General features: G+C 29.4%; 9 protein-coding genes and 1 pseudogene across 10 annotated transcripts, besides 4 other annotated features; 3 read left to right on the forward strand and 7 right to left on the reverse strand.

Annotated features, from left to right (window-relative positions):
* Positions 1-6662: part of a mobile genetic element that runs on past the window's edge.
* TVAGG3_0230420 (uncharacterized protein) lies at positions 456-773 on the forward strand (the record flags this gene model as incomplete). The annotated part of the gene is made up of 1 exon (XM_051227319.1): positions 456-773. One exon carries the CDS (start codon positions 456-458, stop codon positions 771-773), a length of 318 nt encoding a protein of 105 aa, XP_051112305.1.
* TVAGG3_0230430 (phage tail repeat-like family) lies at positions 1461-2216 on the reverse strand (the record flags this gene model as incomplete). Its single annotated transcript, XM_051227320.1, has 1 exon — positions 1461-2216. The coding sequence occupies one exon, from the start codon at positions 2214-2216 to the stop codon at positions 1461-1463; it is 756 nt and encodes a 251-aa protein (XP_051112306.1).
* On the reverse strand, positions 5652-5921 carry TVAGG3_0230440 (uncharacterized protein; the record flags this gene model as incomplete). The annotated part of the gene is made up of 1 exon (XM_051227321.1): positions 5652-5921. A coding segment is annotated over one exon (270 nt), but the record flags the coding sequence as incomplete, so codon positions are not given.
* A 2346-nt stretch (positions 6663-9008) lies between the features above and the next one.
* Positions 9009-9036: a terminal%2Cinverted (terminal inverted repeat of Mariner transposon ID:TVAGG3_0230450).
* Positions 9009-10304: a mobile genetic element.
* On the reverse strand, positions 9091-10208 carry TVAGG3_0230460 (annotated as a pseudogene). Its single transcript has one exon. A coding segment is annotated over exon 1 (1118 nt).
* Positions 10277-10304: a terminal%2Cinverted (terminal inverted repeat of Mariner transposon ID:TVAGG3_0230450).
* Positions 10305-15031: 4727 nt separating this feature from the next.
* Positions 15032-16030, reverse strand: TVAGG3_0230470 (protein ubiquitination; the record flags this gene model as incomplete). Its single annotated transcript, XM_001319929.1, has 1 exon — positions 15091-15612. The coding sequence occupies one exon, from the start codon at positions 15610-15612 to the stop codon at positions 15091-15093; it is 522 nt and encodes a 173-aa protein (XP_001319964.1).
* Positions 16031-16098: 68 nt separating this feature from the next.
* Positions 16099-17383, reverse strand: TVAGG3_0230480 (integrin-mediated signaling pathway; the record flags this gene model as incomplete). Its single annotated transcript, XM_001319930.1, has 1 exon — positions 16250-17383. One exon carries the CDS (start codon positions 17381-17383, stop codon positions 16250-16252), a length of 1134 nt encoding a protein of 377 aa, XP_001319965.1.
* A 388-nt stretch (positions 17384-17771) lies between these two features.
* TVAGG3_0230490 (uncharacterized protein) lies at positions 17772-18614 on the reverse strand (the record flags this gene model as incomplete). Its single annotated transcript, XM_001319931.1, has 1 exon — positions 17886-18599. One exon carries the CDS (start codon positions 18597-18599, stop codon positions 17886-17888), a length of 714 nt encoding a protein of 237 aa, XP_001319966.1.
* Positions 18615-20368: 1754 nt separating this feature from the next.
* TVAGG3_0230500 (immunoglobulins domain-containing protein) lies at positions 20369-21829 on the forward strand (the record flags this gene model as incomplete). The annotated part of the gene is made up of 1 exon (XM_001319932.1): positions 20369-21829. The coding sequence occupies one exon, from the start codon at positions 20369-20371 to the stop codon at positions 21827-21829; it is 1461 nt and encodes a 486-aa protein (XP_001319967.1).
* A 566-nt stretch (positions 21830-22395) lies between these two features.
* Positions 22396-23364, reverse strand: TVAGG3_0230510 (tetratricopeptide repeat domain domain-containing protein; the record flags this gene model as incomplete). Its single annotated transcript, XM_001319933.1, has 1 exon — positions 22396-23364. The coding sequence occupies one exon, from the start codon at positions 23362-23364 to the stop codon at positions 22396-22398; it is 969 nt and encodes a 322-aa protein (XP_001319968.1).
* A 197-nt stretch (positions 23365-23561) lies between these two features.
* Positions 23562-26492, forward strand: TVAGG3_0230520 (immunoglobulins domain-containing protein; the record flags this gene model as incomplete). The annotated part of the gene is made up of 1 exon (XM_001319934.1): positions 23864-26266. One exon carries the CDS (start codon positions 23864-23866, stop codon positions 26264-26266), a length of 2403 nt encoding a protein of 800 aa, XP_001319969.1.
* Positions 26493-26701: the final 209 nt, after the last annotated feature.

The following is a 26701-nucleotide window of genomic DNA, read 5'->3' on the forward strand; positions in this document are numbered from 1 at the left end:
GATTTACAGACATTATTTCTGAACTTCTCGCTGGTTATTCATGTAAAAACATTACTGAAATAAGTGAGCTAACGGGTAATTTCAATTCAGTAGTTGAGAATAAAATGTTTCTTGTACTTAATGAACTCAAGAATGTAGGTGAAGACAGACTCGCAAACTTCAACGCTTTGAAATCAATTATAACGGATAATGAGATTAGAATTAATGAAAAGAATCAACCTAGAAGAACAGCACAGAACGTTGCAAACTTCATTTTCGTAACTAACAACGTCTACCCTGTCAAAATTGAAGTTGGAGACAGAAGATACGTAGTTTTAAGAGTTAATGGTAAATTCAAGGGTCAATTTGATTACTTCAAGAATTTAATGGATTCATGCACTAAGGAATTTTATGATAACCTTTTAACATATTTTATCAATTACGACCTTTCATCATTTAATGTACGAATCATACCGATGACTGAAGCCAAACAAGATTTAATTGAATTATCAACAAATCCTTTAGATGTATGGATAAATACACATTATGATGAATTGTGTGCAGGTATGACGTGTGAAAATGCTCTATTCTGCAAACCATCAGACATGAAAGACAAGAATTTCCAAATGAGTATTAAGGATAAATGTGATAGGAAACATAGAAGAATAGACGGTAAACAAACATGGTGTTATGTTTTGAAAGAAGAAATGAAAGGATTATATAAACAGGTTGAACCAAACGATAATGAGGATTCATTTACTGACGATGAAATACCTGTAAATGAAGCTTTATAAAGTATGATTTGAATTTATTTTTGCATTAATCCTGCTGTGTTGTCAAAATGTCATGTTGTCTCATTTTTTCAGAGAAGTTAATTAACCTGGTAGCACATGGTAACATGGTAACACCTTCAGTTCTTCAAAAATAATTAATTATTGAATAAATGGGAAATAAATTTACGTCAAATATGTAATTTATAAAATCTTATATCGACAGGCTACGTAGCACTGAAATAAAATTTTGTTATCAGTTATTTTATCATCATTTTATTAAGTTCATCTTTAGTTAATAATTTGAATGGATTCGCTAATGTTCCACCTTGAGTCACAACACTTGCCCCAGCTAATTGTGAAGAACCTGGGATAAGTACTCCACGAAATGATTTCATTGGTATCATTAATTTAGAAATAGTTGGCTTAATTAATTTTGTCATTTATGATAAAAATAAAATTGCATAATTTAAATTTTTCTCATTTTCTCATCCTGTTTTGGTTTCAGCAACTTTTCAAGTTGTTGTCTTGTCAGTAACTTTAATTTTAACTTTGGATCAAATATTGGGTTTCCATCTTTATCTCTTCCAATAACACCATATGGTAGAATCTTCATTTATACTAAAATAAAAATTTAAATTATACCGTTCGCTCTTTTGGAGCTCAGGACTTTCAGTCCGTTCTAAAGTTTGTTTCACAAACATTGAGCGTTCATTGAACTCTATACCATGCGAATACAGTCATAAATGGTGGCATGTATTCTTTACTTTGTCCCGTTGTTTGTGTATATCCTGAAACGAAATGTGTATGGTTTCCTTCTCCCTGAGTGTCACTCCAGTAACAATTTATAGCAAACTTAACATCATCTTTAACATCATATCCTTTACCTTTTGTCATTCCTGACCAATCCCAATATCTATGCTTATGCCAACCCGCTTGAGATGTACTTAAATCTATGTAGTGACTGTGTGCAGGTAAATTTTCACCTGAAATCGTTTTACTTCCCCCTGTTTCCTTTGAAGAGTTTGCACAATACAAAAACCTGTCAACTATTTGTTCCCATGCACCAACACCAAACATTACTTGAGGACCTCTTGCATCCATAGATGTATAAATAGAACCTACTGGGTTCATTAAATCAAACATATGAGATATTATAGGATTGTCTCTTTTGAACTTAAAATATAGTGCAACTATTTCTGGTTTCTTCTGGTTTGTGTCAGAATATTTTTTATAATATAATCTTATGTTTTCAGGGTAGGTAAAATCTTGACTATAATATTTATTTCTGTCATCTGTATAATAATATACTATTCTCGTTTTTTCTATTGCATTATATCTTTTATATCTATAATAATCTAAATATAATGTTAGCTTTTGTTCATCTACACGTGGTGTTCTGTCGTCATCTCCATAGTCATAATAATATGGTGCTGGAGCTGGGTCAGGCAATGTCATATCTACCATTTCATAAACTCTTAAATATTTCTTTTGTTCGTCTCCATATAAGTTTAAGTAGCAGTTGTTGTCTAATGGAACTTTAACTTGTGTACCATCATTCTTTTTATAGCTTACATACATTTCATTGTTATTTTTCGGAATGAGTTTACACCGTGTACCATTTTTTAAGGAGTGTACAAACTGCCATCTAAAATATTTATTTTCTTCATTGACAGAAAAGTCACCAACAATAGTTTCAATATTTTTTGTTCCTATCAAACTTTGGTATATTTCGTTAACATATGTTTTATCCGCCTTCTTCTCTAACTCATCGTTAACATATGTTTTATCCGCTTTAAGGTCTAAACATCCTGAAACCCATCCTGTATCAGCTTTAACTTTAAAAGTCTCAAATGTCCATTCATAATACCGTTCAACCTTTTCTTTAATTTCATTATCTTTTTCATCAACATAAACCAAATTTGCCTTCTTCTCTAACTCACTATCCACATATGTTTTATCCGCCTTCTTCATTATGTCGTTTAGGAAACCTTCTATGAATTCCTCATTTAAATTAAATCTTCCAATCTTCAAAACTTTAGGAAATGCATTTAATGCGTAATATCTCTGTTCTTCTGGTGGAATTGATGTTATATCATCCGTTATTCCTTTAATTTTTGAATTCATAAATAAAATTTCTTTTATATTTGATATCACTGCACCACCTTTGCAAACGAATTCGAAATGGTCATTTTTCAATACTATCTCCAAATCTCCATATTTCAACCTTTGCGTTTGTTCTGCCATCTTTGAATTATATGCATATATGGCGTATGTAATGGTCTGAAGGACCTGGGTGCTTTGCGCCTTAAGTTGTTGTGGTTGCTGTTGTTTAATCATTTATTATGATTTAAAAATAAATATTTAATCCGTTATCTCATCAGCTATTTTTTCTATTTGAAATTGCCATAATATTTCATTCATAAATTCTAAATCACAATCAAACAGGTCAGTTATTCTAAATTTAATATTTGATAAATCTTTTGAATGAAGAATAAATGAATTCCCGGATAATTGAAACGGATATGATAAAGAAAATGTGTTTAAGTTGATGGATAAAATGTTTTGTATTGATGGGTAAGAGTTAGGGTCTAATGTTTGATGTGAAAATCTCATTGGGGTATTAACTTTATCACATTTGATTAAAATGAAATTGGAACCAGTGTCAGAATACAAAACATCCCCAACATCTTTTTCAAAATTTAATATCCCCAACAATGAACGAAGATGAGGAGTACAAAATTTAATTTTCAGCGGGAATTTAATAAGGTTATTTATTTCATCAAGTTCAAAAAGTTTATCAGGTTTTGATTTAAAATTTTCTTCATACCATACGATAAATGATTCATTTAAATAACTTAAAATCGTGTTAATATCCCATTTCGCTATCACATTATTTATATACATATCATACGTTTTTTCATGGTCATCTTTAATAAATGATATATAATCTGAAGGGTCTAAAAGAATGGGATTAAATTTACCACTCACAGAAACGAGAGTAACATTATAAATTCCGCTAACTGTTAAATTTAATTCACAGTTATTATTCGAAATAATATTGATAATTGACATTTTTATTACGATTAAAAATATGGTAAAGCGTTATTTTCCAGTGATAAATAAAACTAGAATAAGATTACCTCAAGAATTCATAAATTCAACGAATAAGAAATTCATTCATGTTATAAATTTTAGTGTTTTCAGAAAATTTGAGTCAGTGTCATATTCATCAACAGGTTATATTTCACTTCATTCAAATTTAGTTCAATCAAACCCATATAATGACCATTTCATAAGATTTTCAGATGGTATTAAAAATGTGATTGATAGATTAAAATATGAACAGATTGACAATATCGAATTTTTGGAATTTTGGTTTAAATATCCCGATGGAAAAAAGATTGAAGTTAAAGATAAAGCTGATACTATAACAAAAACAATTACAATGACCGATCCGGATAGTGGGGAACAAAAAGAAATAAAACAAACGATAGAAACTGGTGAAAGGTCAATTATTATTGATTATGATTCAAAGGATTATTATTCGATAATGTTAATGCTTGAATATTAAATAGCCTTAACAAAGAATTTTTCAAGTGATATTTTATATTCATCAACTATTTTATTATAAATATCATTATATGTTAAATGAAGTTCAGTTGTTGTTCCGTTCTTTGATATCTTAATTGTGCTAATATCCTTTATAGGATTTATTTTTGCAACTATTCCACAGCATGAAACCTCATCATCTATGAAAAATTGAATCTTAACGTCTGAATCTTGAACATCACAAAGAATGGCGATAATGTGAATTAATGATTCATAAGGTAAAATAATTAAACCGGATTGGTCAATTAAATTTATTATTGAATCATAATTATTAATTATTATATCACGGTAAATTTTCATTAATTCTGAATTAATGTCTATTTTATATGGGTTCTCGATGTTTGATGAAAGAGGCGGGGGGTATGTTGGATAAGTGGGAATTTCAACAGGTTCTTTACCGGGTTCAGATAAAATGATTTGGTCTCCATTCTCATGGTTTTCTTCATTCTCCTCATTCTTCGGTAAGTCACGAGTTAATAAATTTGGTTGAGTTGCTGACCTTGTTAATTCAGGGCTAACATTAACTTTAATATTTTGAATAATTCGTGATTTATCATCATTTACGTTATAACCAACCGTAATCTCTGCTTTTGCGTTAGTGTTCTTTTGACTAGTGAAACGTCTTCTCATTTATATTCGAATAAAAAAATATATTTAAACTTTTATTTTGCTGGAACTTTTGAATCTATTATTCCTGTATTTGTTCATGAAGTTGATTTTTAGCTGTTTCATCGTAATTAATAGACCGAATATATTCATTAATTGCATTCTTATAATCATCTGATTTCTCAAATTTTCTTTTATCTGATTCCTTAACTAAATCATAAGTTAAACCTCGTTGCTGATATAATGGTTTCTTAATTAAATCTTTGAATGCTTGAGATAAAGCACCTGATGCAATTCTTGCTACTATAATTGGTTGGAATTGCTGTTTAAGTTCATCTTTAACATTTGCGAAAACTGGATCAAATAAAGCAACTTTAAAGAATTTCTTAGCTGAAATTTCAGGTCTAATATTTGCATATTGACCATCAAACTGGTTAGAATATCGTGGTAATCCATCCGGTCCCTCTTCAATAGCATTTAATTCTTCATTGAAATAAGAATATGGATTATGACGGTATGAATTAATTGGACCTTTTCACCTTCTCCAATGTATTGTTTAACAGCTTTTCCATTTTCATCAAATTGCATAGGATAACGTTCATTATATGCTTTACGTTTAGGATAATCAGATATAGTTAATTTATAACCATTTATGACTTTAATATTACCTTGACCATCAGTAACGAAAACTTCATTTATACCATCAGGTTTTCCATTTGGACCCGTAATGTCTGCTTCGTGTGCTTCCCAATTTGGACCATGACGTTTGGCATATGCTTGAGCTTCTGGTAATGTTAAAACGTTTCTCATTTGTTTAACATCTTTTTGAAGACCAGCAACAATATGAACTAATTCTTTCATTCCATCAGGAACTTTCATAGTTCTATTATATGCACCCCTTTTGTTTGTCCCTTGTTTTAATGGAACCTGTAGAAGATTTGCTATTTCTGTCATGTTTAATTATAAATAAAAAATAAAAATTAATTATAAAAAGTTAATCAAATTTAACAACTCCTTTATTTAAATCAACTATTATTTTTCCATGTTCACCTAATTGCTGATATTGTGTGTAAAGTTCATTAATGCTCATTGGTAAATTCACTTGATAAAGCATAACGTTCAACTGTTGACGACTAAACCCACTGAAAATGAAAAGTGTTGATAGATTTGATTTAATGTTTGTGCTTAATGCTTTGAAATATTGAACAGCCATAAAGAATGAACACTGAATGTGTCGACATTGAGTTAATAACTGATTAAAATATGATTTCTCGTTTGTTATTAGTTTTGATTTCACTGCATCATCTAGAAAAATGAGTGAATGCAAAAATTCTCTATCAAAATTTGAAATAGAAAGTGTTTCAAATAATTCATCCTGTTGTTTATCAATAATTTTATCCTCTAATCCTTGCTTCTTGATTGTATTATATAATTCTTTATACATTAAAAAGTTTTTTAAATAATCTTCTGCTTCTTCTTGTGATAAATAAATAATTGGAATTTTGATTAAATGCTTTAAAGATTCAAATGTATCATCTGAAGGTGAACCTGAACGGTTGATATAAATTAACACATGTGAAAGGGGGAAGTGTTAGCAATAATGATAATTTGTTTTAATATCGTTAATGTTTTACCTTTATTTTGTTTACCAATTGCTGCAGTGATTGAATTTAAGTAACATTCAGAATATGGAATTTTCATTAATTTTTCCTTAGATAGAGCATTTCTATTATCACTCAATGCTTCATTAATCATATCATCTATGTATGTATTATATACTCCTGCTAATTCTTCATAAGGGGTGGATGAATTTAAATCCATTTAATCAAAAATAAATTTATAATTTTAAACATTTTATTCATCAATATTTCATCATATGAACTTCTATACTGTGGTGGTGTACCTGTTGGATGATATTTCAAACCTTCATCCGGTGTCCATGTCCAATATGTAGTCCTAGTAAACCAAACCTGAGGAGGATTTGTCACCTTTGAACAGTAGGTGTCATTTCACCCTGAATGATTGGATAAGCTTTCACTTGTACTGTAACTTGTGAGTTGAAAGTTTCTAATCCATCAAAGAATATACCCGCTCCATCACGTTGAACTGGAATAGTGCATAAGAATGAAGTTTGGTCTTTCCATGTTCTAGCTAATGGCATGCCATCATCATCATTCAGTGGTCTAGTTAATGAGTCCTCGTATTCTTCTGTGCATTCATTCACTCCATCTAAATCAGAAGCTTGAAGCATACGTGTAAAGAATATGTCACCCACTGTGGTCATCGCTTGATCGGGGAAGTTTCTGGAATCTATAGTGACCTGAAGACCTCGAAGCATTGGATTTTCTAAAACCGTTCTTTGCATTGCATTCTTCGGAAATGTTAACACAACATCTGTAACATTATGAAGAGCGTATGAGAAATCTGAGCTAATACCTTCAGGAGTGATGCAACCTCCATTTAGTGAACGAACGTCAATATGTTGAGCTGGAATCATGAATGGATCTTCCTTACTAAATAAACGTGGTATTGCTTTAACTGATTCTTCAATTAAACCGTATCCTGGTGTAATGCATTTATCCTCTAAAACTTCCATCTTTGTGCATGAAATAATAACGTTATCAACTGTTGCGTCAGCAGATGTAGCGGCTAAGCTTGTAATTAATTTGGCAGGAAGTCCGATTTGTTGGAATTTGCGATCATATTTATAAACATGATTCATAATCTTTTCATAATTTTCATCAGTTATCTTTTCATAAACGTAATTTTGTAAATCAGCAACTCTTAACGGGTCAACCTGACAAAATACTAAAGTATCCCTGAAAACATAATATTTAAGAATGATATCACCAAATGATTTAGGATAATCATCGAACGCCTGAAATGCTAACAAATCATTTACCGGAATAATCATATCAAAAGTGACATCAACTTCTTCATTTACTTTCTTGAAAACTTCTGAAGGGTCAATATATTTACCACATACTGAGTTATCATATTTTTGAACATTATTATATAACGAATGAACAAACTTTTTAACTTTCCTTTCTGATTTTGGTTTATATGTTGCAAATGCGAAAGATTCACGGGCGCAATCCATCTGAAGATAACCGGCATCACCTCTTTCAGTTTCTACTTCTAATTGTTTAAAGCTTTGATTTGATGATTTGTAACCAACGAATAAACGCATGCATTTAAAAGCGGCATCACATGTGAAAGCTTTATTTGAAACTAGAGTTGCTTTAACTTTGCGTTTAATATATGTGTCACCTAATTGGTTCACATCATAGCTGGATTTGTAATTCTTAAATGAGTTTGTTTATCATCAAAATATGGAGCATCAGAGTCATAGCATGAACTTTCAAGTTCTCTATAATATCTTCTACCGTCATTCTTTGCGAATATTTCATTTATTTTTTCGAATGAATGAAATACATTTCCATTAATCGGTTTAGTGTTTGGCACTAAATAGTTAGTCGTCATTTATTAATAAATAAAAAATCAAAATTAAAAGATGAAATGAATTTTTAATTTTAATGAAATAATCAAGCTATGGCTGCAGGTATATTTAAGAAACTGTGGGATAAGAGTAAAAAGAGGAGCGAGTAAAGTTTGGGAAACATTGAAGAAGGGGGCAAATTGGATATTTAAGAATAAAGAAGCAATTAGTGACGTTGCTGAATCAATAACGCCAAAAGCTGCCCCAATAAGAGAAATTTTAAATAAAGGAGAAAAAGTTTATCAAAGACTAAACCGATACTAAGATAAAAATAATATTATTTATTTTTCCACTATCTACCTCCTATTTTATTAAGTATTCCTTCAGCAATTCCACCAACTGCGTTACCTGCTTGTGCTCCCATCGCCGGATTACCTGCTTTAGTACCTAATACTCCACCTATGATAGTTCCTGCCGTTTTCGCTACTGGTGCCAAAAAGTTTGCAACGGGTTTAATAATCTTTTTATAAACCCAACCCGCAGCTTTCTTAATTCCATCCCATAATTTTTTAAAGAATCCTGCCGCCATTTCTGATTTAATATAGGGTGTCCAAAGGTGTGTTTAGCACAAACCTGAAATACTGCGAATAGAAAATAAACAAGTTACATATATATAAAGTTTATTTAAATATAATCACCATTGGATTCAATCACGCGTTCCGCAGCGATCGATCCAGGCTTGAAAGACACGCTTTAAATCATCATGAGAAAATTGCTCAAATTGCTCTCTTACAAAATTTTCAAGATCATCTGGACTCGCGAATTCGCGTCTTCAGCTCTCTTTTTTAGCGTGCTGAATAAATAAAAGTCAGAGGGTGCAATATCAGGTGAATAAATTGGGTTGGAACAACTTTGACATTGTTTTCCAACAAGTAATTCATTACCTTATGACTTTTGTGAACTCTTGAATTATCAAAATGAATTGCAAACTTTTGTTTTGTTGTTTGGATTTCTCAAACTCATCAGAATTGATAATTTGAGTAAGAACATTGTCAATTAGATACTGAGCATTCATCGTATTAGGTTTTTGAAGAATATCAATTGCGATGATGCCATTTCACGCCCCAAAAAACGACAACATCATCATTGGTGTGTAATTTTTTTCTTCGGGAATGTTTGCGGATTTTCATCCTTCGGATCCACATGATTTTGGCTTCTGTTGCATATTAAACCAAGACTCGTCCCTGTTACTAAAAAGCGAAACTTCTTGGATTGATACGCACCCAATATAGAGAGGAGCTCTTTCGAAGATTGGACTCTAGATTTTTTTTTGAACTGAATTAAGGTTGTGCGGAACCCAACGTGTATACGCTAGTTTGTAGTTCAAATAATTGTGCAGATAATAACTGACTGTTTACGTGGTATCTTTGTCATCTCCTCTATCCTTCTGAGTGATGCTCTTGGGTCTTCATCTAGCGCTTGAAGAATTGCTTTGATTTTTCTTTGATCCGGCGATTTTTTGTCATTTTTATGATGGCGCCTTTTTGTTCATGAAGTGATACATCCTAACATGATACGTTACAGTGGAATAGCTAGGAGCACCATACCGAAGCATTTTACCAATGTCTCGTAGATTTTTTTACAGTCTTTGCATTTTTTTGCAAGAGCGAGGATGTTTTCTTTATGATTCATTAAAAAATGAAAAAAATCCCGCCAAAATTTCCCGCGAAACCGCCTCTTGTCTCAAAATTCATTTTATATCCCGGCATGGCGCCAAAATACAACTTACTCATCATATACATATATTCATATTTTTTATTATATATTTATAATCAGCATATATCTCCTTTAATAGTCTCATATAGAGCGCTGTGCTAAACGCACCTTTGGACACCCTATATTAATTAAAAAAATATATTTCATCACTTATATTCTAATTTTTATTTAATGATAAATGAAACCGATTTTAAAAATAAATGAAACAGAGGAGGAAGAAATAAATGAAAGTGAAAATGTTCAACAAAAAATAAACGTTGTTAAACCAATTACTGAAATAAAAATTTTTTCATCTGTTGAAGAATTTAATGACTATTATGCTAATAATAAAAAATTATTTGAAGAATTGACAACGTGTAAATTGAATAAAATGTTTAAAGTTGATGGATTCAAAATTTCAAAAATAAAAGGGGTGGTTAGTTTGAAATCTATTCCTCAATCAAGAATCACCTCATTAATGAAAATAGATGATTTAACAAAAAGAATAGAAGAGATTGAAGAAAGAATGAATCAAATAATTGATTTCATAAATTCAAATAATCATTAGTTTCTAATTTCTTTTACTCGTTTATGAGGTCTTTGATTATGACTTTATTGATTCCATTCAGGATTTAAACAATGTTTAATTAATCGTGGAATATCTGACATCATCTATATATAGCTTCTTTTATAAAAGATGAAAAATAAATTATTTTAAAATCAATGTTAATTTTTTTAATGGTTTATGTTTGGGCTGAGTGTAAATGTCTTACAATTTTGAAAATTTTTTAAATCTTGATTTATTCAAAAACGTAAGAATAAAAACCGTAAGAATCATACATTTTTTACTTCATATGTTAAAAAAATGATACAAAATCGCTCAATATTGTATGAATTCTTACGTTTACAAAAAAAGTCACAAAACCCTTCCACATATACTACTGACCGATTAAAATTTAGAAGATTGAATCAATAATAATCGGACAGGACGATAAGTCGGAATCAAATATCTGGAAATGCTGTATTCTTTATTTTCAAGGCTACTGAATTCAATAGATGGCAACCTAACTGGACAATCTGTTTAGGAATTCAATTTCACAAAGTATACCATAAATATGAGTCCTTTTCTCAGGCTAGAAATGGTGAAAGTACACTTATATAAAAACAGAATAGTTTTCGCTACCTGGAAATATGAATACATTATCAGAAACGGAAGGGCCAAATGATACTTGCATCTGAAACAAAAATCATGTGTACAGAAGGAGGCTGTTGGATTTGTCATCCACACTGTGCTGCGAACATGATATGCGATTATCCTGGAATCTGTAAATACAAAAAGGGATTTTACTTCGTTGGATTTGTGCAAATCTGTACACGCGCCATCCATCATATTGAATAATATATTTATCTCATCACTCTATATTCCCCGATATTGCAATGCTAAAAATATTATACGCTGTTATTTCTAATATATATCAAAAATTGTAGGAGATTCTAACAAATTGTATGATGAGTTGTGACATTTAACTAATATTAGAATCAAAATAGGAAATTGATTGAATTATTAAATATCTTTTCTCTCCTTGAATTGATAATGATGAAAATTCAATCAGCGAACTAAACATTTTATCAGAAAAACATAAAAAAATATTAGTCATTTTGATTGCATCATAAAATATGTATTTACTCAAAAGAGCATTAATGAAGGAGTTTGTATTCCATCAAAAATCATAAAATCACTCAAAAATGATGCAAAAATGGAAATGAATTATTTCAAACAGTCCAATCTGTCACATTTATTGTTTTTGAATGAAATGGACAATAAAAGTCGTATTTCTTTTGCCAGCAAAATAAGTGATACCCTTTGCATTGGTCAAAATCCGAAAAGTGACGAGAGCTATCCAAGTCATCCATTTTCTGCAGGAGATTCATTGACGATTGAGAATTTCGGACAGATATATGATGGTGAATTGTATAGTGGAAAATTGATATCTCATCCAGTTGGATTTTGCAACAAGAAGCAATAGATGTTCTCAGAACTTCAGAAGTGAAATCAATGATAGTATGATATATTTATTGTTATTTTGATAGGAAAGAAAGGAGAAAAAGTCTTTTCAAGTGGAGTTTCTCCAAGTGATGCATGAACTAAGGCAATGGACAAAATCTACAGATCTGAGGGAATTGATCCTAGAATGACAAAACTATCTGTATCTCAACACTTTGGACTTACTTTTCCTTGCGTCTACAAAACTATCAATAGCATGGAATATGATCTAAATAAGCAAAGATGTCGAAAGACAACTCTATTAACTTTTGATATTTTTATTTAATAGGCAAGACCATGGACTGTATTATTGTACATGGACATGAGCATAATCCATGGACGAAGTTAACTATCCATAAACTAAGCTTTATCTAATGGCAATAATCAAATTCCATGGACTTGCCTGATATTCATTTTGCTTTATTTATTTTATATTTTCTTCAAAGATATATCAAAAAAAATGAAATGTTAATTCTTAAATAATGTGACAGTATTACTATATATTGTTTCAATATAGAATTATGCAACTCAAAAATTATTTGCTATTCATAGGAGCTATTTTAGAGTGGATTTTTTTATGAATGAAAAATTATATCATCTAATATCAATATAAAAGTGCTTTAATTTTACCACCCTTAATGACAAAAGTTAGTTTATTGGCTTTAAAAAGGCAGTGCTTTTATTCTGGGGCTCCAAGCGAAGCGCAGGAGCCCAGAATAAAAACACTTCAATAGAAAAACGCATGCCGAATCAATGCAAAAAAAGGAGAGAAAAGTGGAAATTGAGTGAATTTTGATCGTCTTTTTACTTTTTTTCCATTCTAGAATGATCCATTCTTAGCACCATGTTCAACTAAGAATTTCATAATTTCAATTGAATTAGCTTTGATTGCAATGCTAAGGGGGCACTCATTAATATAGAAAGAATTGCATTATACAATGATAAATATGAAATGAATGCGAATGTAATAAAGCAATGAAAAATATAAAAAGAAAGAGAATGCTATATAATGATGATAAATATGAAAAGAAAGAGAATAAGTTTCATGTTAACATCAGCACCATGTTCAACTAAAATTTTGACAATTTCTATTGAATACCCTTTGATTGAAATACTAAGAGGGCACTCATTTACATAGAAAGAATTGCATTATACAATGATAAATATGAAAAGAAAGAAAATGTAATAAAACAATGAGAAATATGAAATGAATGAGAATACCATAAAACAACGAGAAATATGAAAAGAAAAATAATTGTATAAAATAATGATATATATGAAAAGAAAAAAAATGTAATAAAGCAATGAAAAATATAAAAAGAAAGAGAATGCTATATAATGATGATAAATATGAAAAGAAAGAGAATAAGTTTCATGTTAACATCAGCACCATGTTCAACTAAAATTTTGACAATTTCTATTGAATACCCTTTGATTGAAATACTAAGAGGGCACTCATTTACATAGAAAGAATTGCATTATACAATGATAAATATGAAAAGAAAGAAAATGTAATAAAACAATGAGAAATATGAAATGAATGAGAATACCATAAAACAACGAGAAATATGAAAAGAAAAATAATTGTATAAAATAATGATATATATGAAAAGAAAAAAAATGTAATAAAGCAATGAAAAATATAAAAAGAAAGAGAATGCTATATAATGATGATAAATATGAAAAGAAAGAGAATAAGTTTCATGTTAACATCAGCACCATGTTCAACTAAAATTTTGACAATTTCTATTGAATACCCTTTGATTGAAATACTAAGAGGGCACTCATTTACATAGAAAGAATTGCATTATACAATGATAAATATAAAAAGAAAGAGAGTGTTATAAAATGATGTTAAATGTGTAAAGAAAGAGAATACCATAAAATAATGGTAAATATGAAAAGAAAGAAAATGTAATAAAGCAATGATAAATATAAAAAGAAAGAGATTGTTATAAAACGATAGTAAATGTGAAAAGAAAGAGAATGTCATGAAATAATGAAAAACATGAAAAGTAAGAGAATGTCATGAAATAATGAAAAACATGAAAAGTAAGAGAATATATTTCATGTTAACATCAGCACCATGTTCAACTAAGAATTTCATAATTTCAAATGAATTAGCTCTGATTGCAATAATAAGAGGGCATTCATTAACATAGAGAGAACATCATTATATAATGATAGATATGAAATGAATGCGAATGTAATAAAACAATGAGAAATATAAAAAGAAAGAGAGTTTTATAAAGTAATGATGAATATGGAAAGAAAGAGAATAATTTGTTTGTTAACATTAGCACCATGTTCAACTAAGAATTTCACAATTTCAATCGAATTAGCTCTGATTGCAATAATAAGAGGGCATTCATTAACATAGAGAGAACATCATTATATAATGATAGATATGAAATGAATGCGAATGTAATAAAACAATGAGAAATATAAAAAGAAAGAGAGTTTTATAAAGTAATGATAAATATGAAAAGAAAGAGAATAATTTGTTTGTTAACATTAGCACCATGTTCAACTAAGAATTTCACAATTTCAATCGAATTAGCTCTGATTGCAATAATAAGAGGGCATTCATTAACATAGAGAGAACATCATTATATAATGATAGATATGAAATGAATGCGAATGTAATAAAACAATGAGAAATATAAAAAGAAAGAGAATGCCATAAAACAATGATAAATATAAAAAGAAATAGAATGATATAAAGCAATTATAAATATGAAAAGAAAGACAATGTAATAAAATAATGATAAATATGAAAAGAATGAGAATTGTATAAAATAATGATAAATATGAAAAGAAAGAGAATAGTTTGTTTGTTAACATCAGCACCATGTTCAACTAAGAATTTCACAATTTCAATTGAATTAGTTCTGATTGCAATAATAGTCAAATGGAGTAATTTCATTAATTTTCTGATCAATCTCTATATTTGGGAATTTGCTCTTAAGGTCATCAACTTTATCCCATGCAATATAGTATAAAGGAGATTCTGTTGGATATAAATTGAGAATTTCTTCTTCTTTCTTTGTAGGTTTGAAAAATTCAAATTTGAAACCTTTGTAATGTAGAAGCGTCGTTAATTTCGCATTTTCAGGTTTGATGATGCATGAGAATTCGTTTAATATCTTTTCGTAAAGTTCTGCAAATAATTTAATATCTTTATCACGAAGTTGTGAAATAATATCAATCAGGTGAAGTGACAATTGGATAGATATTTTGTTATTTGTAATGAGTTCTATAATTTGTGAAGATATATGTAGAATATTATTTGAATTGATACTCCAAATCTTTTTTGATGCTTGATTAGGGTATTCAAATGCTTCAATTGTCTTGATGTCACTAAAATTGAATTCAGTTTCATTATTTGATTGCTCAGAACTTAACATATTTGACCCGAATCCAAAAAAAAACTATCGTTCTTCCTACATCATCAAATTTTGAATAGTTTACGTTGAATTTTTTTAAATGATGAGTTAAGAACTGAATAAAACTCATCAAAAATTATAACTCGTCCTTGATGTGCATTTCATGTTCTTGTGCAGGGTATGGATTCTGATTGAAGATATAATTTTGGCGAATCTATATAAATTGTGTGACTTGTACATAAAATGATTGATGTTATCATGAAGATATCTGTGGCAAAGAATCTAGTAGGTCATTGATATTTCTCAAAAATTAAATAAAATTTATGAAGCACAAACTATAGTTTGAACATGTATAATCTCTTCCCTAGCTTAGTGGAATCTCATTTAGTTTAATATTTAACTCATATATTGGTTCTCAATTGGTGAAAAAGGGTCTGAACAATACAAAACAAAATCAAAAGTGGTTAAAAATTGTAAAGTATTCAATAAATTAAGTGGAAATTGACACAGTATTCACTAACATTATTGTAAGCTTGCGAAAAGTGGGGAACTTTACAAATCGACGGGGAAAATATTTATTGGGGGGTACAATCATTTTATAATAAATTGAAACGGTGTTCTCAATATCCTCAATTATCATTTTCTACTTTATAATGTTTTACTTTGTTGTAGGTTCTGCACCACGAGAAATAAGAAGTTCTAATACTTCTTTACTGTTATTTATTTTTGCAATATGAACAGGTGTATATTTATGGCTATCAAGTGCATTAATATCTGCATTGTGATCAAGAAGTACTTCTGCTGCTTCTTTATAATTTTCTCTGGCTGCTAAATGAAGAAGAGATGCATAGGAACCATTCTTTACATTGATATCAGCACCACGAGAAATAAGAAGTTCAATTATTTCTTTTCTGTTATTTTTGACAGCATTATGAAGTGCTGTAAATCCGTATCGATCTTTGAAATTGACATCTGCACCTAGAGAAAGTAAGTCTTCGCAAAGAGATGGAATGTTCAAAATTGGTGAAAAAAGTAAACAATTATTAATATCTTTTGTAAGTTCCAAATGAACTAAAAATGATTGAAGATTATGATTTTGAACACAAGGATTTAAAATTATCTTGAGTTTGTATTCATTAATCAAAAATGTAACAAAATCAATGTTATGCGAAATAAGAGCATATGTCATGCTACCAAAATTTGGCTTTTGTGATTTCAAGCATTCACTCATTATATCTGGATTTCCTCCTAAAAATGAAAATTGAAGACAAAGAAAAGTGATTTTTGAGTCGAATTTTGTTCTTAAAAACTTAAAACAATTAACTGCACCATGATAACAGCATAGTTCGAGTAATGAATAACCGTCATCAGTTGAAGGTGAATTAAAAGTGTTTTTAATCATTTGATTTTTATTAAAACCATTCATTTCTGTAAATGATATAAATGACTTTATATCATCATAGATAATTGCTCTGTGAATAGATTGTTCTTCATGGATGGCCAATAGATCTTGTTTAATCGTGTAATTTTCGTCAAACTTTTTACCTAAGATCAAAAATGACTTAAGATAGCCAAATCGGTATTGAATCACGTTATTTATTATTTTGATAATATCTTTTGGAGTATAGATGTTTGAATCAATAAGATTTGTTTTGACAATTTTATAAACATCATTTACTTCTTCCTCATTTCTAGTCTTCAGACGATAGAGGGCATCAATTGCATCAATATAAAACTTATATTTATCAATGAGTCCTTTGAAATTCTCAGGAAGAGGCTGGTTTTCAGACATCAAATCTTATTTTTACCGGCGTGAAGAATCTTGAAATTTTAGTATTTCTATAATTCGATCTAATACCTATGTATATAAGCTTATATCTTGGATTTTCGAGACCCCAGCCGTTATTTCTCCAAACGTTATCCTTAGTGTATATATATATGTTGAATTTCACTAAAATTGATTAAATCATCACATTTCAGTTCTACATTGTTTGACTAAGGGTCAAAAACTTGAAATATACAGCTATTTAAACGGAACACTAGGGCTATTGGCATTTTGAAGTTAACTTGTAAAGAATATTGAATTTGAAAATCAAGAAAAATGCTTAGATTTCCCAAATTCAAATCAACAATAAGAAAACAACAAGAAATTTTTCTTTGTTATAAAATAATTTTTCAAATTAAAAAATCATGACATTTATTTCAAAAAATCTAGAAATATAAACTAATCAGTTTATAGAGAAAGTGTTAATATGCTGATATAATGTTCTGATCATACTTAATCGAAACATAATTTAAACTGTTGTTTGATTCCACAATTCCAAGCGATCACGTAATGCCTTAGAGCTTGGATCATCGAAGTCGTGGAATTGCTGAGCAACTTCAAGTATTTTACTACCAATTTGGTTATTCTTCTGCGAAGATGCTTGTAATTTACGAACTAGTGAAATAGTCTTATCAACGAAGAGGGCAGGGAACTTTGTCTTCGATTCTTCCATGTAGTTATTGTAATCTTGTTCAGCTTTTTGAGCATTTGCCTTTGCATCGTTTAAATTAGCTTCATCAGTAGAAACAGTGTTTTCAAGCTTGGCTGCAGCTTCGGTTTTTCCTGCGGATTTAGCTGTATCGAGCTTCTTTTGATCGGAATCTAATCTATCTTGCATTTTCTGCTGAATCTTTTCTTTATTTTCTTTTTCAGCAAGCTTAGCATTCTGTGTCTCTAGGATTTTCTTTAATTCATGGCAGAAAAGTGAATATTCTTGTAAGAAGTCCATCTGGCCAACGTGTAACTCAAGTAATTCACCTCCGATTGGCTTTAGTTTGATGTATACTTGCTTGATGTCTTCAACTTGCTTGTCTTGGAAGAAGTTGTAGTTTTCACCAAATGCAGCCGCATAATTTGTACGAAGAAGGTTATTGAAGTTGTTATTGGAATCAAATGTGCGTTGGAAGTTTGAATAATCCTGGTAGGGACTTTCTGTGATCTTTTTAACTAAAGAACTAAACATTTTATTAATTTTTTTTGAAATGTGAATAAAAAAAATTCAACCGTTTTGACATCGAACTGTCATTTTGATTGTCATATTGCTTCATAAAGCTCAAAATAGTATGTCGAAATGCGAATTCAATCAAATGTGAAAATTAAATCGAAAAATAATGAATGCTTTTATAATCGCAATTTAGATATACAAAAATCATGAAAAATCAATTGGCATGGTCTTGTATTGACTATAAGTGTTTAATCTAGCAGTATAAAACAGTCAAATTTTAGCAAATCGATTAGACCAGATAACAATTTCCGTTTAGATTTGTTTACCATAAAGGAAAAATACACACAATATTTCTTCGATGATTTTTAGATAAATATGGAATATTTTTTTTTAGATTAATATGGAATAATTATAAAACAGAGGGTTTGAATTGGTTTTGTTACTTTCAAATAAATATCATGCAGTAGTGCACTCATGTCGAAATATATTTTGAGATGTTGTAACCAAAACTCATTAATTGGCTTCTCAGTTTCAAATCAATGGAGAAAGGTCACTTTTCAAAATCAAACAAAATACGCACCGTTGGTGATTTTTCGGAATGCATTTGAGTAGTTTATTGAGTTTGATTACATTTGTCCGGAAAATAAGTCCGAAATTTTATTATCGGAAAGTAATGAAAAAATTGGAAAAGTGACATTTGGAGAAAAATATGATTTCATTACTTCGTTTTATAGCTGATTTGAATAAGGATGTTGAATTTTCTTCAGCTTTTTCAGTTGGATCAGAAATGGCTACGATATCAGATCGAAATATCAGAAATATCGAACTTGCAGGCTGTCAATTCGAAATTTGGGACAATAACAAATCATTTTACTATCGCGTTGTAAACAGAAGAAACATATCGCAGATGATTTCTATCGAGCAACATATTACAATAAAAAATCCTCAAATTTCTGTTGAACGAAAAAATCTCGGATTTTTCATAATCTACAATAATGAACGAAAATATTTTGATATGTCATCTACCGATTTCTTTTCATATAACATTAATTCTAATGAACAAAATCTCGAAATTACGATCAAATGGAATAACCGAACTATTTTGAGTGGATCAGAATTAAAACTGAAATATAATAATAATAAAAAGAAAAATACCCTTGCCAATACTTTAAAAATTATAAAAGTCAATCTAGAAAAGAATGAATTTACATATCAAACAACAGAAAAATTGAAAGTTACGTTTTCTGTAGTTGAGGATCCAGAATATGGTTATATTTCTTTTCTTTATTCTGGTATTGATAGCATGCAATACCAAACAGTTGAAAGTTTTAATCCTCCAAAAGATTTCACAAAAGTATATGATATCTCAACATTAAGTGAAGGAAATCACAAATTATGTTTGATGGCGTGTGATTCAGGATTTGATTGTACCGATGAATACCCTATATGGTTTACTATAAAACCAAATCGATCTCCTTCACTATCAAATTTATTACTAAATCATGAAGTAATTCTAAAGAACAGTGATCAAGATGTCACATTATCAGGGACATTAAGCACATCTAGTAATCAAGGTGAAGCCACAATTTATTATTATTTCAACAACGATATTGCTAAAAAATATAATTTCAAAATCACTATCCATGATTCTACATCACCATTCAATTACGCAATCAATATTCCAAGAGATTTGCCAGAATACTCAAATTCTATTCACATTTATGCAACAAAAGATGGACAAACAAGTAAAAAAGTTGATCTGGATTTCCAATACATATATAATCCATATGGATTATAATCCATATCTTTATATTCAAGCAGCAAACAATAGTGAATTCAAGAAGAATGATGGTAAAAATTTTAATTTTCACGCAATTATCAGAGATGGCGATGGTAGTGGAACTGTTACTCTTTTTTATAAATTCGATAGTTATGTACCCAGTCAATATAATCAATTTCCTATTTCCAATAATGAAGAAATTAATTTTGGAGCTTATCTACAAATTCCTAGTAACATTCCAGAAAGTAATAGTCACACGATAACTATGTTGGCAAAAGATGAATCAAACAAAATATCATCAATTTTCAGATATAATTTCTCATATATGTATAATTCTCCTGTTCTTTCTATTACATCTCAAACAAACATTAACTTATATCGGACAACAAATAAAACTATCACCATAAGTGGAACAATTAATGATACAGATCGTGCAGGGAGTGTTACTATCTATTATAGATTTGATGAACAAGATATCAAAACATTAACAAATGGAAACATCAACTCACAAGGTACATTTTCATTTTCAGAAGAAGTTAATCTTCCTACAATTTTATCAGAAGGCAGGCATATCATCACAGTATGGTGTTATGATGAAAAAAACAAACAAACAAATACAGAAAGAATTGTGTTTATTTATTATTATAATAAACCAGAACTCACAATCACTTCACCAATAAATGAACAATATTGGCGTGGCAATAACAATAGTATTCATGTTGAAGGCAAAGTTGTTGACAAAGATGGATTTGGTATTGTTACAATTAAATGTTTCATTGATGATATTTTCATTCAAAGCAATGAATATCAAATTTCAAATGTAAATCCTCAACCATTCACATTTGATTTACTATTCCCATCTTATCTTAGTGAATCAACTCATAAACTTATTATTACAGCTGTTGATGACTCAAATAAAGCAGATACAAAATTTCAATTATTTAATTACAAATATAATCCACCAGTTCTTTCTATTTCAGCATTAAACAATCAAGAGTACAAGAAGAATGACGGTCGATCAATTTTTATTGCAGGCAGTCTGCGTGATGAAGATCGATGTGGAAATGTCACTCTTTTCTACAAGTTCGATGGTAATTATGAATCACAATCGATCAATTATCCAATCAATGACACATATATTCACATATTAAATATTCCAGTTCAATTTCCATTAGATTTTCCAGAAAGTAATAGTCATACAATAACTATCTGGGCAACAGACGAAACAAACAAAAATTCATCAATATGCAAATTGAACTTCTCATATCAATACAACTCACCAATTTTCAAAATCAATAATCTTACTCATCATAAATTCATGCGTCTCAACACTATCAAAATCAACATCACATATGAACATATCGACAAAACATCTTTATCTTCACTATATATATCATATGATGATGAATATAACATTAGTTCAACACAAACCATTTCAACTCCTTCTAATTTCATTGAACAATGTTGAACCCATTATTTAACAGTTTATGGCTGTGATATTCATCAACATTGTAACAAATCTAATGAAATTTGCATTGAAATTGTACCATATTTAGCAACACATAAAATCAATGTCAAAAATATCAAAAATTCCTCAAGTGCATTTTCTTATTCTTATTTATTTACTAATTTAAAGAAATAAATGTCATATAATTATATACTTACAAATTTTAGATTTTTTTTTATAGTTCTGACTTAATATTATGGTTTGACATAGCATATTCCCACACAACATAATATTAAAGATAAGACCTGATTAATTTTTCTTCACAAGTTTTTGAATTTCAGAATCATTTTATGAAGGGGAGATAAGTTATTGATTTGATACCTATACGTACAAAAAATATGTGGATCTTGTATTAACAGGCTTAAAGAAATTGTTGAGAAAGAAGAAATTTAATTTTATATCTTTCATTGATCTGTTACTCGTATATATAAATAAACTACTTAAAATAATATTATTTGATATGATTTGATTGATATTATTGAATTATAAACCAACAAATTTTTATTCATAAAAAATTAAATTACAAATTAATGTCTATTTCGCATATTCCATATATAATATATAGCACCAGCAAAAGCGAAGGTAGTTGCTGATGCAATTGCTATATTTTGATAAATTCCGTTATTTCCGTAAATTCTTTTAAGATTTGGGTTAATTTCGCATGCCTGTGCATCCAGTTCCAATGCCTTTTGTCTGCACTCAACAGTTCCTATTCCTTTGTATAGATGTTGAGCTAATAACTGCATTGCTTCAGGATTTCCCGCTTTTACAAGGATTTTGAGGGATTCAACTGCTTCTGTTGCTGGACCAATTCCGCCAGCGATAGGAGAAAGTAGTTTTGCCAGGTCAAACCTGACAATTAAGTCTTCTTTTGCAGATAAGTGTTCTTTCATCACTTTAACAGCTTCTTCCTTCTTATTTTGGCTTATATAATCTGTTGTAAGTGTTTGCGTAACTTCTGTAGTTCTGTCTACTGGTTTAATTGTTCTAAGTAATTTTAATGCTGCATCTACATCTTTTTTAACGCCGTAGTTATTGTAATCAGATAAAAGAATATCAGCAACCGTTGTAATAGCTGTTACGAAGCCTTTAGTCGCACTTAAGTAGTAGTATTTGTAAGCTTCTTCGTATTTGGCACAACCATCATTGTAAACGCCAATTAGATATAGGGATTTGTTATCTATTCCTCTCATTGATGGTGCTTTTATCAAAATTGGCCATCTATCTGTATTTTCTTTCGTTAATTTGATTACGTATTTATTATTTTCGACAATTGTTTCGAATTTGTAGAATTTTCCGTATGTAAGCCCCGAAATAATTACATTATTTTCACCAGAAATAACATATATCGAGCCTTCTTGTTGGTTTATCAAAATTTGTGGTTTAATACCATTATCGACCGAAAATTGTATTATAGCAACTTGATTTGTTTGTGTAAATTCATAAAGCTCTGTAATACCCTTCGCTCCTCCCACTGCTCTCTCTAAATCAATCATTTTAGATCTTGTCACTTTTTATAAAATCTTATGTCACTTTTTGATACATTTGAATTGGAAATTATAGATGTTACTTTTCAGCATTGCCGTTGAATAACGGTGATTAATCTATGAATTTTAATCCTTCTAATATCGAAAATTGATCAAAAACTTTAATCCGATGTAGTATCAAGAAAAGTGACAACTGATAAATATGATTTCATTACTTCGTTTTATAGCTGATTTTAATAAGGATATTGAATTTTCTTCAGTATTTTCAGTTGGATCAGAAACAGCTACTATATCCAATCGAAATATCGGGAATATCGAACTTGCAGGCTGCCAATTCGAAATTTGGGACAATAACAAATCATTTTACTATTGTGTTGTAAACAGAAGAAATATATCGCAGGTGATTTCTATCGAGCAACATATTACAATAAAAAATCCTAAAATTTCTTTTGAACAAAATAAATTCGGATTTTTCATAATCTTCAATAATGAACGAAAATATTTTGATATGTCATCAACTGATTTCTTTTCGTATATTGTCAATACTAATGAACAAATTATTGAAATTACAATCAAATGGAATAACAGAACTATTTTGAGTGAAAAAGAATTAAAACTAAAATATAATAATAAAAAAAGGAAAAATCTCAGTTGGAAAGAATATGTAATTGAGAATTTAAGAGCAGAAAAAGCTTCATTTGAATATCAAACAACAGAAAAATTGATAGTTACATTTTCAGTAAGAGACATGTATAATTCCAATGATTACACTGATGTTTATTGTTATATTGATGAAATCAGTCAATATACTCACGGTTTTTATCCACCAAAAGATTTCAGACTATTTTATGATATTTCAACATTAAATTTAGGAAAACACTATTTTTGTGTGAAAGCGTGTAAATATGATAATGATTGGGACTGTTCATATACGGAAACTTTAGAATTTTCTATAAATCCCCCAAATATACCTCCATCACTATCAGAATTAAAAATAAACCCTGATGTAATTCGACAGAACAGTGGCCAAGATGTCACATTATCAGGGACATTAAATGCTCCAATTGGCCAAGGAAACGTAATTATTTATTATTATTTCAATTACGATAAGACTAATTTATATAATTTCACAATCAATATCCAAAGAACTTCTTCACCTATCAACATTCAAATAAATATTCCAAGTAATTTGCCTGAAAACTCAAATACTATATACATTTATGCAGTAAAAGATGAGCAAACAAGCCCAACATATGATCTTTATTTCCAATACAAATATAATCCACCAGTTCTTTATATTCAAGCAGAAAACAATAGTGAATTCAAGAAGAATGATGGTAAAACTTTTAATATACACGTAACTATTAGAGATAACGATTGTAGTGGTAGTGTTGCTCTTTTATATCAAATTGATGATTTTCAAGTCATTAAGTTAAATCAATACACTATTTCCAATAATAACGAAATTACTAATGACTTTTATATTTATTTTCCACAAAATTTTCCAGAGAGTAATAGTCACACAATAACTTTATGGGCAAAAGATGAAAAATACAAAAAATCATCAATTTTCAAATTTAATTTCTCATATGTGTATAATTCTCCTGTTCTTTCTATTACAACCCCTACAAACATTAACTTATATCGGACAACAAATAAAACAATTACCATAAGTGGAATAATTAATGATGCAGATCGTGCAGGGACTATTTATATTAATTATAGATTTGATGAACAAGATATCAAAACATTAACAAATGGAAATATCAACTCACAAGGTACATTTTCATTTTCAGAAGAAGTTAATCTTCCTACAATTTTATCAGAAGGAAGTCATCACATCTCAGTATGGTGTTATGATGAAAAAAACAAACAAACAAATACAGAAAGAATTGTGTTTATTTATTATTATAATAAACCAGAACTCACAATCACTTCACCAATAAATGAACAATATTGGCGTGGCAATAACAATAGTATTCATGTTGAAGGCAAAGTTGTTGACAAAGATGGATTTGGTATTGTTACAATTAAATGTTTCATTGATGATATTTTCATTCAAAGCAATGAATATCAAATTTCAAATGTAAATCCTCAACCATTCACATTTGATTTACTATTCCCATCTTATCTTAGTGAATCAACTCATAAACTTATTATTACAGCTGTTGATGACTCAAATAAAGCAGATACAAAATTTCAATTATTTAATTACAAATATAATCCACCAGTTCTTTCTATTTCAGCATTAAACAATCAAGAGTACAAGAAGAATGACGGTCGATCAATTTTTATTGCAGGCAGTCTGCGTGATGAAGATCGATGTGGAAATGTCACTCTTTTCTACAAGTTCGATGGTAATTATGAATCACAATCGATCAATTATCCAATCAATGACACATATATTCACATATTAAATATTCCAGTTCAATTTCCATTAGATTTTCCAGAAAGTAATAGTCATACAATAACTATCTGGGCAACAGACGAAACAAACAAAAATTCATCAATATGCAAATTGAACTTCTCATATCAATACAACTCACCAATTTTCAAAATCAATAATCTTACTCATCATAAATTCATGCGTCTCAACACTATCAAAATCAACATCACATATGAACATATCGACAAAACATCTTTATCTTCACTATATATATCATATGATGATGAATATAACATTAGTTCAACACAAACCATTTCAACTCCTTCTAATTTCATTGAACAATTTGACATTCCAAACTATGCTAAATTCGGAACCCATTATTTAACAGTTTATGGCTGTGATATTTATAACCACTGTAACAAATCTAATGAAATTTACTTCGAGGTTGATCGATATTTAACAACGAACAAAATCGATTATAAACTTTTTAGGAATTTCAAGACTAAGCCAAACAAATACAGATAAGAAACTTGCTGTACACTTCTATCATATATGCGTGTATTATATATTATATATTGTTTGTTAAAATAAAATGTTTTTATTTGATATATTTAAATATTGATTCTATATCTGCCGCGTAATAGCCAAAGCTAAAGTTGATATCACTTTATTAGATTAATTTATGTGATTATGAATTTAAAACCTTTTACATCAGATTAGCGCATACTCCCAATATTAATCAGTCCATTCTTTGAAATTCTAGATCCAAATTTTTGGTACCGTGTATTTTATCAAAGCCAAATTTTAAATTATAGCTTCAAAAACCGAGGTTCAAATCCTTAGATATAATGTGAGCAAAGTTATCATTTGTGAGGCGTAATTTTGTGAAAAGAATAGATCTTGACATATTATTGGAATAACTGCATTTAAGTAGGAACAAGCAATGTGAAGATATGAATG

This window comes from Trichomonas vaginalis, chromosome IV (genome assembly GCF_026262505.1).
Source record: "Trichomonas vaginalis G3 chromosome IV, whole genome shotgun sequence".
NCBI lineage: Eukaryota > Parabasalia > Trichomonadida > Trichomonadidae > Trichomonas > Trichomonas vaginalis.